The 14,301-nt window shown below is 33.8% G+C and overlaps 1 protein-coding gene across 2 annotated transcripts; it reads left to right on the top strand.

Moving 5' to 3' along the window:
* The first annotated feature begins 340 nt into the window (after window positions 1–340).
* Window positions 341–5,276, top strand: LOC120267102 ((S)-2-hydroxy-acid oxidase GLO1). 2 transcript variants are annotated; one of them, XM_039274804.1, is made up of 12 exons: window positions 341–493; window positions 1,238–1,379; window positions 1,729–1,853; window positions 2,091–2,137; window positions 2,798–2,875; window positions 2,984–3,108; window positions 3,255–3,321; window positions 3,419–3,481; window positions 4,051–4,120; window positions 4,213–4,313; window positions 4,599–4,703; window positions 4,854–5,276. In XM_039274804.1, the coding sequence occupies exons 2-12, from the start codon at window positions 1,243–1,245 to the stop codon at window positions 5,037–5,039; spliced, it is 1,104 nt and encodes a 367-aa protein (XP_039130738.1). In that variant the 5' UTR covers window positions 341–493; window positions 1,238–1,242; the 3' UTR covers window positions 5,040–5,276. The 2 variants fall into 2 exon arrangements, with proteins under 2 accessions (XP_039130738.1, XP_039130739.1); XM_039274805.1 differs by lacking the exon at window positions 341–493 and having other exon boundaries at window positions 1,301–1,383.
* The last annotated feature ends 9,025 nt before the right edge of the window (window positions 5,277–14,301 follow it).

Raw genomic sequence — 14,301 nt, 5'->3', positions numbered from 1 at the left:
AAATAAATATATCTCTATCTCTTTCTCTTGTCATGCAACATCAATAGCAAGCAACCTCCAATGAAGATAAGGCTCTTCTCTTCACCACTATTTTATTAAGCAAATATAAATAAATAAATAAATTAATTAACTCATTCATTGTTTGTTTGATTTCTTTCTTTTTTTTTCATGGCTTTAAATAAACAGTGAAATATATAATATCACTAGAACTTAGTTATGTTTTTCTGTTTTTCTTTGGCTGTGGAAATTCAAGGTGACGTTTTTGGATGAGGAAGCAGTGTTGGAGATTATGTTCTTCATGCCCACCTTGAAAAGCTCATCCAAAACCAATGACCAAAAATTCATTCACTTATATAGCTCTTCTTTGTCCTCATTCACGTGGCCTTATATTTCTCTTTCTCTTGTCTTCTTTCTTATATTCCAACACCTCTTGTATAATATTACTTTTATCCTCTCTACCTCTTCTCACTTACCACCAAAGAGGAACCTCGAGGTTTGCTTCTCTTCCTTTTCTTGTTCTATATGTGTTATTTATCCAATAATCATGTATTTTTCTTTTTATGTGTTGATTTTTTTGTGGTAAATGTGTAAGCTTTATGTGTTGATTTCTTGTATTAAATGTGTAAACTTTATTGCTTTGTTGAAAAGGATTCAGTCATGTGTTGCAAGTTTGCATTAAACGTTCGGGATTTTTTACTTTCCTTTGATGAATTTAAGGTTTATTACAAGGATTCATTAGGAAATCAAGGCTTTTTTCGTCTCCTCTTCATCCTAATCTATCTATCTATCTATAGTCATGGTGTTGTTTGTTTCCATTTTTGGGGGATATATTGGTTTATGTGTTGATTTTTTGTGTTAAATGTGTGGGTTTTATTGCTTTCAACGCATAGATCTCCATCATTTCATGGACTCTAAGCTTGCATTAAATGTTTGAACTTTATCACTTTCCTTTAATGAATTTAAGGTTTGTAACAAGGGTTCAATGAGGAACTCAAAGGGGTTTCTTCTCCTACTCTTCAACCCTATCTTTTCATCTGTAATCTCTCTTTTTCGCTTAGTGTTCAATCTATTTATAAATCTTGGGGCTTTATTACTTTCCATGAATCCTCTCTGTGTAAATCTTTGGGCTTTATAACTTTCCTTTGATGAATTTGTTATTTGGTATAAGGATTGAATGATGGATTCATATCTCTGGTTATGTTCATGCTTGAATTTTTTTTCTGTTCTGAATTAGCAGGGAAGATGGAGATCACCAATGTTTCGGAGTATCAGGCAATCGCCAAGCAGAAGTTGCCGAAGATGGTCTATGACTACTATGCCTCTGGTGCGGAGGATGAGTGGACTCTCAAAGAGAACAGGGAGGCATTTTCAAGGATTCTGTAAGCATCTTCAGAATGTTTGTGCCTTTTCGTTTATCGAATTAGAAATGGGTCTTGATTTTACCTTTGCTTTAGTATCAGAATATTTTGATGCATGTGTGAGATGTTGTACTGTCACAAAATGTCTATAATTGAACCCATTGATTAAAGATTGGTTGGCTCTTCTTCTCTTATACTGTAGTTGTCATGAAGCAAAAGGCGATCTTTGATTCCAAATATTGCACTTAGAAAAGGGATAGTTACTTATTGCCCAATGGAAACTCTTCAAGAAAATTTCTTTCTGAACATTATCAATATGTTTTACGGTTTTCTTAGTTACATGGTTTGATTTTTTTTATTTATGACCTAGGTTTCGTCCTCGGATCCTGATCGATGTGTCTAGGATTGACATGACCACAACTGTGCTGGGTTTCAAAATATCGATGCCTATCATGATTGCTCCCAGCGCTATGCAGAAAATGGCTCACCCTGATGGTATGCATTTCTAACTAGGCCCTAAATTTTTGTAAATATGGTACTCAATTCATGTCATTGTGGATTCTCTTTTGCATTAACTTTTCAGATGAAACCTTTTTTCAGATTTCTTTCTTATTCTTTTCGAATTTGTATGAAATTTAAAATAAGTTGATTAAGATTTAAGCATGAGTATTCAATGATTTTATCAATAATTCGGCTGAATGAGTTCTGGTTTATTCTGGTTTAATGCCACAGGAGAATATGCAACAGCAAGAGCCGCATCAGCAGCGGGCACTATAATGGTTTGTCATCTTGTCTACTGACTAAAAACGAAAATTTCATGGCTGTGTCACTGTAAAATCTATGTCAGAACATTGCAAAACTAGTTAATGCCATTCCAACCCATGATTTTCAAAAGTTATCTTGTGTCTTCTCATCGTTTGATCTTGCTGAACATCATTCTTAATTTATTGCTATAATGTAAATCTATTTCTATTTATGTAAACAGGATGACTATTCTTCCTCATCCAATAGTGTTGTCCCTTGTCGACACTTTTCTTTTTGTAAAATATGAGACAAAAAATGAAAGATAAAATTAGTTCCATGGCTTTCTTTGTCAAGGTTCTGAAAATTATGGTCGAGAGTGCCCCTTTTGTGCATCAATCAGTTATTTCTGAATCTGCGTTCATCATAAACATCATTCTCCTTTTCATATTGAACTTAATCCATGATTACTTATAAGGAAGTTTGTTGGTTATATGTTCAACATCAAGTTTATTGGTCTATATGTAAAGCCCCCTCTGGAAGCAATGTAATATTGTTAGATGACAGGCATCAGAAGAAAATTAATCATCACTACACATCATGGAGGATCTAAAATAGGATATATTATGATGCATTTATTTGATCATATTTTTTTTTTTAATTTTCTTCTCACTAGTACTCTTGGGCTGCTAATGCAGACTTTGTCCTCATGGGCTACTTCAAGTGTTGAAGAAGTTGCATCAACTGGACCCGGAATTCGGTTCTTCCAACTCTACGTAAGTGTGAATCAAAGTACAGTCCTTTTTTAAGAGCGATTTCATCAGACATAATAACATGACAGTAAAATTTTTCTAATACCATTGGTTACATCTTTTTTATAATAGGTTTATAAGGACAGGAATGTAGTTGCTCAGCTTGTTAGAAGAGCTGAAAGGGCAGGTTTCAAGGCAATTGCTCTTACTGTTGATACCCCTAGACTTGGTCGCAGAGAAGCAGACATCAAGAACAGGCATGCATTTGATAAACTCTTGTTTTCTCCATGATTTTGTATTTCCATGCTTCCGTGTTTTCGGTATTAATAAATCATAGTAAATGAACAACACTACTTATTGATATGTATAATAACTTGTTAACATTTTGCATTACCTTTTGCAGATTTACTTTACCACCATTTTTGACACTCAAGAACTTCGAAGGATTGGACCTTGGGAAGATGGACAAGGTACGGTTGAGGAATCTATTCTACTTAACTTTTTTACTTTGGTATTCTTTTTTTTACCTCTCTTTGTTTCCTAAGTCAAGCTTATCTGTTCATTTAGGCCAATGACTCAGGCTTGGCATCTTATGTTGCTGGACAAATTGACCGTACTCTTAGCTGGAAGGTATGTCATACATCATATCTTCAAAGGTTCATTATCTTATACTGTTTGAGTTTTTGTTTATTGTTATTCATTGATCTCTTCAAAGATGACTTGCAAATGGTTTAATATTAAAGAACAAGATTAGTCAGCACGATTTGTTTTCATTATATTTCAGACATTTGGTTTCTAATTGAAGGCAGACGGTATAAATGTTTAAGTTTTTCAAGAAATCAAACTCTTCATCTTTTAAGATTTTTAATCTGTATTTGTTGGTATAAAATGTCTTATCGTTTCAAATCTACGAGATATATGTGCATATTCTGTAGGAATATTTTATACAAAATGCATGACTTACAAACAACAGCCGTTTAAGGATGTTTACAGAGAAAGTGAAGACATTTTTCGATAATAGCTATAATAATTAGTCAATTCTCTGCTAGAGGGTCATTGTGGCATTTTAGCATAAATCCATTTGAATCTGTATGGTTAGTTTTCTTGGTATCTCGAATGTAATTTACTTATGCAATCTAACATGAGAACCTTTTACATGTACACCCTGTTTTTCTCTAACACGGCTTGTTTCGGAGCAGGACGTTAAGTGGTTGCAGACAATAACTTCCCTGCCAATTTTAGTGAAAGGAGTCCTGACTGCAGAAGACTGTAAGCATTACATTTCAATTCATTATAATTTTCTTTTTGTTCCCCCCCTTCTTTGATGTTTGCCCATGAACTCTTTATTTTCAACAATGCAGCAAGGCTAGCTGTACAAGCTGGTGCTGCTGGTATCATTGTTTCAAACCATGGAGCTCGTCAGTTGGATTACGTTCCGGCAACTATTAGTGCACTGGAAGAAGTATTCTTATACTCTTGACACTCCAAATCATACTCAAGTAGAACTTTCTTATTGCCCGAACTATTTTAAGGCGCAAGAATATTACTTGAAACTGAAAAGGGGGAAAGAATTCTTTTTTTTTTTTTAAACAAAGATAGACACAAAAGCAAGTGATTAATACAACTGCTTAGGTTGATAGGAACAGAGACCGATACTTATATATCCATATCAATAAATATATTGTCTTTTCTTTTCTTTTCTTCATAAGATATTGTAACAAATGGATAAATCATTCAATAAATTCAGGTTGTCAAGGCCGCACAAGGCCGAGTTCCGGTGTTTTTGGATGGTGGTGTTCGTCGTGGAACTGATGTCTTCAAAGCACTAGCTTTGGGTGCCTCTGGCATTTTCGTAAGCTCTATGCTGCACAAGTTTCTCTTTACATTTCAGTCTTTTGATTGCAGTATATCTTCTGCTAGTTCTTCTTGCCTTGAATGATAAATATTATATGTTTGATTTGCATTCAACAACCTTAATTGCTAATGCCATTCTTGATCTCAGATTGGCCGGCCTGTCTTATTCGCTTTGGCTGCTGAAGGTGAGGCTGGAGTACGAAAAATTCTTCAAATGCTTCGCGATGAGTTTGAACTCACCATGGCATTGAGCGGTTGCACTTCGCTTAAGGAAATCACTCGCAACCACATTGTGACCCCAGGCGATTTCACCCGTGGCGTATCTAGGTTATAAGTAGTATAAAGCTTCATCAATTTCGCCTTTGTTTTGATTATGAATGAATGGAGCACGTTCAAGAGCTTCAGGAGTATCAGTACTTGGCATCAAGACTCTAAACTACTTGATATTTGATTTGTACTTTCATAAGTTGTTATGAATATGGCATGTACTGTATATATTATTTCTTCAACCAGAAAAAGGACCAGTTTAATTGGCTTAAATTTGGTTTTATAAACTGAAACAGCTTAAGCACCTTTGTTTGTTTCATTTTTCTGTTTTTCTTTCTTTTTCCTCTTGCTTTTCTGAAGGTCTGATAGAACTGTTTCGTGTTCTTTGTTGAGGTTTTTAGATAGTATGTTTTATTCTCTATATATTTCTGAGATAAATTTTATGGTTCGTGTAGGTCAGACAAAATTTGCATTTTTTCATGATTTTTATCATTTAAAAAAAATTTGCATGATAGGTTTCCCTGATTGAAAGTATTATATTTGTTCCGTTTTCCAAATATTAGTTTATTATTGGATTAGAAGTTATATTATATATATATATATATATATATGTTAAAAATCTTTTTATACAGCTTCAAAGAGGAAATTATTTAAAATTGTTTAGAAAACACAAAAAATGGTTAGCATATGTATTGAAAATATTGATGCGATCATTATAAAAATCTTCCCCTTTCCTTGGTGGGAAAAGGAAAGAAATCAAGTAACTGATTCTTTGTACATATTTTTGATTTTACCAGGTTTCTGTTATGTAATATTAATAAAATATAAGACAATGATTGTTTAGTCTATTAGTACCAAGTCCCCTGCATAAAGTATTCATCTCGTTGAAAGGAGAAGTTTGAAACACAGCTCAAGTAGGCGGAGGATACAAATATTATAAAAACTCAACTCTTTACGTGTACCATCCTGGCACGTAGTTTATTTATATTTATAAAAAAAATAAAAATAAAAAATAGCAACTACCATCACATCATGTATGTCTTCATTCATTTAAATAAATGATCATTTTTACACGTCCTTAATATGAGAATCATCATAGGTCACGTCCTTAACACACTTTTTCAGCATTTTAGAGTTAAGTGAGTTTTTGTCTGATGCGGGGGATTACTCAAGTGGTTTATAATCCATTAAGACACTAGGGATCGAGGAATTTTACACAATGAGATCCATATATATAGTATAAGTTTAAATTATAGATACATGTAAACAAATGTTTTATATACAACACTAAAATAACAAAAAAAAAAAAAAACTATTTACAATTGTCCCTCAACGAATTTTCATAACTTGAAAATAATACATAATTGCATTGTTACTGACACTATTAAATACATTTTTTTCTAATATATGTTATCAAACAGTCATTCAACAGCTGATTGCTCATTTTATTTAGCGAATCACTTTTTATTTATTTCATCATAGAAAATTGTCGCTCCACATTTGTTGTAGCCATAGGTGAAATTAATGCTAACTTTAATAGTAAATATAACAAAGGATAAATGATATGTTTTTTTGGTCTCAACCATCCTTTGTGAAGCTCTCCTATTCCATTCAAATTAGCAAACATTTCATCCCTATGGGCATCCACAATATAATTTCCAAGTTAATTTTTGAGAGCTATAAGCTCAATAGCAGAAAATTCACTTGGATAAATTCAACATCTTTAGCAACATTCCCAAAGAAGTAATGCAATATTTACTTCATTAAAACAACTATTAACCTCTTGAAGTTGCATCTCAATCACCATATAAAATAGATCAACTTAATAATGGTGTTAATTGCTAACCTGTGAGCTTTATAACACCTTTGTTTAACATTGGGGCCTTCTTGGGTTTCAATTTTCAAAAGAAATGGTTTATTAGCTTTAGAGATGATCACACATCTGTAAGTTGAGTGTACTAGTCAAGGGAAACCCCTAAAGTAGAAGAGGTTTTGAAAGCATTCTATAGAATAGTGGGAACACAATTTCAAGAAAAAAATCAAGAGGTTTATAATTGATAATGGCGTAGCACATTTTACAAAAGTATTAGGAGAATTGTTCTTGACAAAAGGCATAGTATATCTAAGCTCTTGCAAACAAAATGGCATAACTGAAAAAAAAAAAATTCACTGGGAGTCATTAAGGCATTATTGATTACAAATAAATTTCCTAAATATCTTGGAGAATAAAGTTTTCTTAATTTCTATGTACCTATAAACATGTGCCTCCAAAAATTTTATAAATTATAGATATGTTTTCACAACAATTTAATTTTTTAAATATATTAAAAATAAATAATTTTTATTATTATTTAGAAAAGTAAGTTTTAAATTATAAAATATTTAGTTTTTATTATAATTAATATAGACATTGGGCAATTCAAATAAAATTTTTCGCTCCAACCTATATTTGAAAAAGAATCATTAACCTCACATTTTTATCCCCCACCAAGCACCCTTGATGTATGATGAAAATAATTTTCCCAATGTAAGCTTGACTTTTAAATTTCTGATAAAAGTATTCGGTTGTAATACTTTTATTTGTATATGAGAGGGATGCAAGTGTATGTGTTGATTGTGTAATAAAGTGTGCGTGAAAGAAAGATGTCGATCCACAAGGAAGATTGAGAAAATAAGTAGTAACCCTACTTCCGAAAATTAACCTAACTAATCAAGTATTGTGTGTGAACAAAAGAAAGTAAAAGAAAGAAGTACAAAATAAAACAAAAGGAAAATAAGGAGAGGAAACGATGTCCCAGCATAGCATCCCTCTAGTGTTTGATAAAGTGCAGGACAAAGGTTGTCTAAGTATGCAATCCTATTAGAACCAATAGGTTTCCTAAATCTTACTAAACCCCTTGGTAAAGAGTGAAGAGTAACTGAATTGGTGCAGAGCTGATATAGTCATCCACACAATTGCATTAAAACTCCATTAAACCTCACCGTGGGTTAATGAGAATCTCTTAAGTAAGTAATCTCTCTTATGAGAAGAGATTACCCCTAATTCGAATACAGAGTAGAGATGTGATTTTTCCTAAAATCTACTCCACATGATTGCAAAGAACATAAAGATACTCATTAACTCACTCTAGAGAATTGAGGGAAAGGCGGTCTCCAAAGTACCTTATGTCTAGCCTTACTCACAATTCCCTCTAATCGCGGCATGTCTATTCTAGGTGGGAATTTTTCTGGTCATAAAAAACAAGAAGTATGATAACTAGGGTTTTCGCCACAATAGAGATCAAGCATTCAAACAAGCAATTAGAATCAAATAGAATGGATTGTAATAAAGAAAACAAGTAAATCACATGAATCCAACAACCAATATCAAAAGATAAACCGTAAAGTTCACTATGCACAAACATCTACAAATTAGCCTTCCATTAATTGAGGGCAATCATTCAAACAACAAGACACGATGAGAGGCATTGAAAACATAAAAAAAAATAAATAAAAAAAACCCTCTCAATCGTGCCAGAGATGAATCGCCGAAGAAACCCTAGGAAAGTTTTTATGAACACCGCCAAGATGAGCTTGACAGCTACGATCAACTCTCTCCTTGAATGTGGATTTTTAGGGCATTCTTTGGATTTGATGAGTGTACAGAATACCCTAAAAATCCTCACCAAATCTATCTACACTCGGCTGCTTACGGGCTACTCACAAGCGTAAGGACATAATTGTAAAGAGTTAGAGAAGATGGGTCGTGAGCCTTACGGGAACACTTACGCCAATAAGTTCCATCCGTAAAGTCCTTTGTCTATGTTACGGTCCAACTTACGGCTATAAGCACTGGACCGTAAACTTCGCTGTACTGCCCCTTGCGACTGCCCTTACGGGCATAAGCTCTAGTTGTAAACTCCTCTGGATGGTCTTTACGGGCATAAGTCCTGCCTATAAGGTCCTTTGATTTGGCTCTGAACTCCTCCTTATGGGCATAAACATGCCCGTAAGGTTCTCAAGAAAGTTCTTACGGCCGTAAGCCAAGCTGTAAGCTGTCCATAAGCCATCAAGTTTGCCTTGTCCTTGTTTAATTGCTGCCGAGAGAGCTCCAGTTTCTTTGTTTAGGGTCTAAAATGTTTTTTTAGTTTTCTCTCATCTTTACGCCCTGCCCAAAGCCTGAGAATACAAAACACACTAAGTTTAGCACCAAATTCCACAATATTTCTTAATACAAACCAAATAAGTGTATAAAGTGATATAAATTAATAGAACATTGTACACTCATCAATATACATGATCAAAACCATAGAAAATTAGATTCTCACAAATGTTATGGTCCTTGTTCTAAAAAGATGTTTGTCAAAATGAATGTCATTTTTGTAAGTCTAAACCATTTTTAACATCGGGCCCGGCCGGCCCAACTTAATAAATTGAGGCTATGCCCCAGCCTAAGCTCAGATCTGATGGTCCTCATGAATAGTTTGGACTGGGCTGGGCAGGCCCAAATTTAAAATATGAAACCCATGGCCCAGCTCATAGGCTTGGCTCTATGGATCAATCATTGAATCAGGCTAGGATCAACCCATTGGATTTGACTCGAATCGGCCCATTGTTATTTTCTTCTTTAACTTTATTTAATTAAACTTTATGATGATTTAAAAATAAAAAGTAAAATAAAAATAAAAACAAATAATTTTATTAATTGATTAGTATTATTATTTCATTTTTACTTGAGAAAAATATATTGCATCACTACAATATAAATATATACCAACTAGGTTAGCACCTACTCATGTATCAATCATATGTATTTTTTCCCATTCTACATAAAATAGGACCTCTATGTACTTGATTGATTAATGAAAATACAATCCTCTTCCAAAATAAAGCATGGAGGGAGTCGTTGGTTGACATGACATGACTCACGAGGTTAGCCCATGACAATTAGCCACTTTGCTAGTTAGCTCCCTTGTATGATGGATATATCTCAATAAATCAATCATTTGTAATATTTTTTAAATTATTATTATATTTAGTAATAAATCCAATGGGCCAGATCATGGGTAAGTCTATTGGATCAACCCAAAAAAAAAAGTTCAAAAGGGTTAGCCCGTGTATCCATATCCAATCCAAGGTTTGTTTGGATCGGGCTTGGACTGGTCCTTCAAACATTGACTTTGGATCGGGCTTATGCCAGACTTGGTCCGGTATGTGAGCCTTGGGCCAAATGATGAGAAGGAATTATACATAACTCACTATTTTTATATAAATATTATGTTTTTTACTTCAAAGGGTATAAAAGTAATTTTACCCTATTTTCTTTCTTCACTTTTTTCATTCCCAATAACTTATCTCCCCAACCAAATATAGTTTCATTACCATTAAACCCATAAAAGTGCCATCATTATTAATGACTCTCTCAACTCAACTCAAGCTATTTTAGTTTATTATTATAAAATAAAAAAAATAAAACTCTAAGTTAGTTCGCATTAATGATATATTATCACTGTAATGAGATTACCGTGGTAATGAGGTCGGGAATACTATATGCCCGGGAATGTTGTGGTAATGTAAAATTACCATGTTTGGTTAGTCATGGTAATTATCTCAGTAACATTTCAAATATCCCCAAATACCCCTGCATATAAAATTTTAAACATTTTAATTTAGAGAGTGTTTGGCAGCCTAGATATCCTGGGATGGGGATGGGATATCCAGGGCTACAGGCCCATCCAGTTGTTTGGTTTCCCGGATGGGCCAGGATGGGGATGGCCCCCATCCCTGAAAACTGGATGAGTGGCGTTCCTCCAAATCAATGGGACGCTGCTCATCCCTTGATTTATTCTCTTTTATCCCTCTCTCATCCATCGTTCATCCTTCTCCCATCCATCTCCATCATGTACCACATCGCAATAAACCCATAGACTCACCGACTCTCGAAGCTCCAAAATCTCAAGCTGCGGCGGTAGTAAACAGGCGTTCTTCTCTCAGGATCCAGCGCCACTTCGTTGGTCCCAACCATCCCAAAATCTGTCAATTCCTTTATGGGTCTTCTCCTTCTTCTTCTTCTTTTTCATTCAAACAAAAAATAATAATAAATCTCGTCTTGTTTGTTTTTAATTGGAAAACATTTTATCTTTTCATCTGGTTCTGTGGATGCCCAATCATCTAACTTTTTCTAATTGGGTCTAATCCTGATATCTTATCCAATTGCTCTGCATTCAAATTTTGGTTGATGCCTTGACGGATCATCATTATCCATTTTCTCTATTAAAATTTGGACTTTTTTTTTGTGTTGCTATGTTCTTAGAAATGTTTCAGAAGATGGAAGTAGCAAAATCATCTTAACATGGATTAGTGACATGATGATGATCTTTGAGATTTGATATTGTCTTGATTGCTGCATCTCTTAAAAACAATATATATATATATATATTACTTTTTTTGGATCCTCATCACATCCATTATTTCATTCACAGTAATTAAGCTAATTTTTCTGGAAATCAATACTTTCTTGCCAAAATATTTTCATGAGAATTTCTATCATTTCCCTTCTTGCATTCCAAAGCTAGTTTGGCATGTCATACTTGATCATTTACATAATCATGAAGAGAATATTTAGTAAAATAGACTAGAAGCTTGATAGGCAGTTGCTGAACTTATCATGTAAAAATACTAAAGAAATTCTAGCAGGAAAATGGCATTCTTAAAAGAAATGAAAGTCAAAGTTCAAAAAATAGAAAAATTTTGTGGCCTACCCAATGAAACCAATAAATCCACCAGAAAAATCAAATGCCAACCCATCATAATCTTCTTTGTTATATTGAAATGATTGAAGTTCCTAAAACCAATTTGGCAAGGAAAAAGCATAGAGTAAGTATTGCTAGTACTCAAGAATGGGTTTTTTGTTTTGAACCGTAATTGGATCTTGTAATGGTGGGACATTGAGTTCTGTCCTGACAATTGAAGTATCACATATTGTTAATTTAATGCATTAGATTTAGGAAGCTGGAACATTTAGTTGTTGCATTATTATGTGCACTATCAATATTGTAAATCACAAAGATCTTCTGATTTGCTCCTTTTTTATTTTTATTATAATTTATTTTTTAATGCATGGTATGCAGACAAGGAGGTTTGATTAAAATAGCATGCACATTCCCCTCATCATCTTCATAATTTAAATGCAAGGACACTGATATTAATAGAAGAGTCTTTCAGTTTCCTTAAATGTTGTTTCAAATTAAAAATGTATTCTTCTTTAGAGAATGCTATGCTTCGCAATTAAGTAGATTAATTTTTCCAGTTTGAGAATGGTTTTGATGGACCTATAATGTTCTCCCATTATCCTCAATGTATTGTATCATCCTTGGAAGGAATAACTTATGGCTAGAAAATTTTTGTTTAAAAGGCTTTCATTGAGAGTAATCTAAAAATATGAATAGTTTTATGTGAACATTTTTCATCAAACTAACTAGTTTGAGGACCTTGGAGTGTTTAAATGCACTTGTTATTACTGCCATGGGAAATATATAAATTTTCTTTTTTTTATCAAGAATAGCATTGGTCTATTTGTCAAGGTAAAGAAAGCAGAATGCAATTCATTCATAGGACATTCTTTACGTGTATTAAGAAATTGTGATTGATAATGTGAAGAATGTAATGACAGTTGAAGGAATGGGAGTCATGAATGGGATTCATGAACATTTATTTTCCTTTCCACTTCAATTGTTGATTATTTTTTTTAATCAAGTACGTGATTTTTCATGGAAAAGAATAAAAGAAAAACCTCACAGAAACTATGAAAGGTTGCAGCAATTGCATCCACAATTATGGGAATTATAGTGACACATATAAGTAAGCGTAGAGTATGCCATGCACCCAATTCTCGTAGAGGCTTGGATAGAGAGAATTAACTTGACCGCTTATTAAATGGTGACGACACAACATGTATTAACATGGGTAGAATGAATAAATTCATTTTCTTTAGCTTGTGCTCATTACTACGATCTCATGGACTGCTCAAAGATTCAATAAATGTCAACATGGAAGAACAATTGCTGATGTTCTTGCATATTCTTGGTCACAACCAACGAAATAGAGTCATCAGACACAATTTTCTTAGGTATGGCGAAACTATTAGCAGATATTTTAATCTTGTCCTACATGCCATTGGGGAATTACAAAAAGAGTTTATCGGATCTCCATCAAGTACTTTATCAATCTACATTGCACAACGCTCAAGATTCTTTCCGTACTTTAAGGTACATAATTGTATCTACATGTTTACCCAAAAATAAAACAATCATATTTTAAGAATAACCCTACTTACAAGTTCTTAGGATTGTATTGGGGCCCTTTATGGCACATATATACATGCAAGTGCTTCAGCAGACATGGTTGCATCTTTTCATATTAGAAAGGGTTTTCTAACACAAAATGTGCTCACTGTAGTAGACTTTGCTCTTAACTTCACTTATGTGCTTGCTGGTTGGGAGGGGTTTGCACATGACTTGATGGTCTTGCGTGATGCTTTAGAAAGACCCAATGGTCTTAAAGTGCCACAAGGTATATGTGCCTATTTATTTACTGATTAATAAACAAAACATAAATTATTATTATAGTATATAGCATAATCCTATATCCTTTTGGTCTTCAAGAAAATATTTCCTCGTCGACGCAAGATATGCTACAAAACCTAGATTTATAGCACCTTTTAGAGGTGTTAGATATCACTTAAAGGAATTCGGGTCAAGTATTCATGAAACCCCAAAAGGAGTTGTTTAACAATAGCCATTTGTTAGTGTGGATTACAGTTGATCGTACATTTGGGTCTTTGAAAAGTCGGATTAAGATTCCCACATCTAGGCCTTTCTTTCCATATAGTACCCAAGTTGACCTAGTGATTGCATATTGCATTCTTCACAATATTATTATTAGATAGGGTGGTGATAGATTGATACCCTCCAGGGAGGAATGGGGACAAGAGATAAGAGTTCATACTTCGAGGAGAGGGCAATGTGAAGATGTTAGAGAGTGGTTGGACAAAAGAGGAGATCCAAGTCACCATTCAAATTGGCAAAAGAGTTGGCTGATCCAGATCAAGAAGAGATCCAAGTCACCATTCGAAACAGTCGAGTGTTGAGTTCATGCTTTGATGAAGAATTAGAAAACAAGAAGCTCAGAAAAGAAGAAATTTTAACAGTAGTTGAAGATGATTGGAGAGAGCCTTTCATTAAATATTTGAAGTATGGCGAACTCCCAGATGAAAAGTCTCGAGCTACGCAGTTAAAGAAAAGGGCGATGAAGTTTACCCTTTTTAATGATGTTCTCTATCGAAGATCATA

The sequence above is a fragment of the Dioscorea cayenensis genome, chromosome 8, assembly GCF_009730915.1.
Source record: "Dioscorea cayenensis subsp. rotundata cultivar TDr96_F1 chromosome 8, TDr96_F1_v2_PseudoChromosome.rev07_lg8_w22 25.fasta, whole genome shotgun sequence".
Taxonomy (NCBI): Eukaryota; Viridiplantae; Streptophyta; class Magnoliopsida; order Dioscoreales; family Dioscoreaceae; genus Dioscorea; species Dioscorea cayenensis.
This window is presented reverse-complemented; position numbering and strand designations above follow the sequence as displayed.

Coding starts and splice junctions, on each gene's coding strand:
- LOC120267102 (XM_039274804.1), top strand. CDS start 1,243: ATGGAGATCACCAATGTTTCGGAGTATCAGGCAATCGCCAAGCAGAAG. Junction 1,854..2,090: donor GAAAATGGCTCACCCTGATG/GTATGCATTTCT, acceptor TTAATGCCACAG/GAGAATATGCAACAGCAAGA. Junction 4,704..4,853: donor TGGGTGCCTCTGGCATTTTC/GTAAGCTCTATG, acceptor TCTTGATCTCAG/ATTGGCCGGCCTGTCTTATT.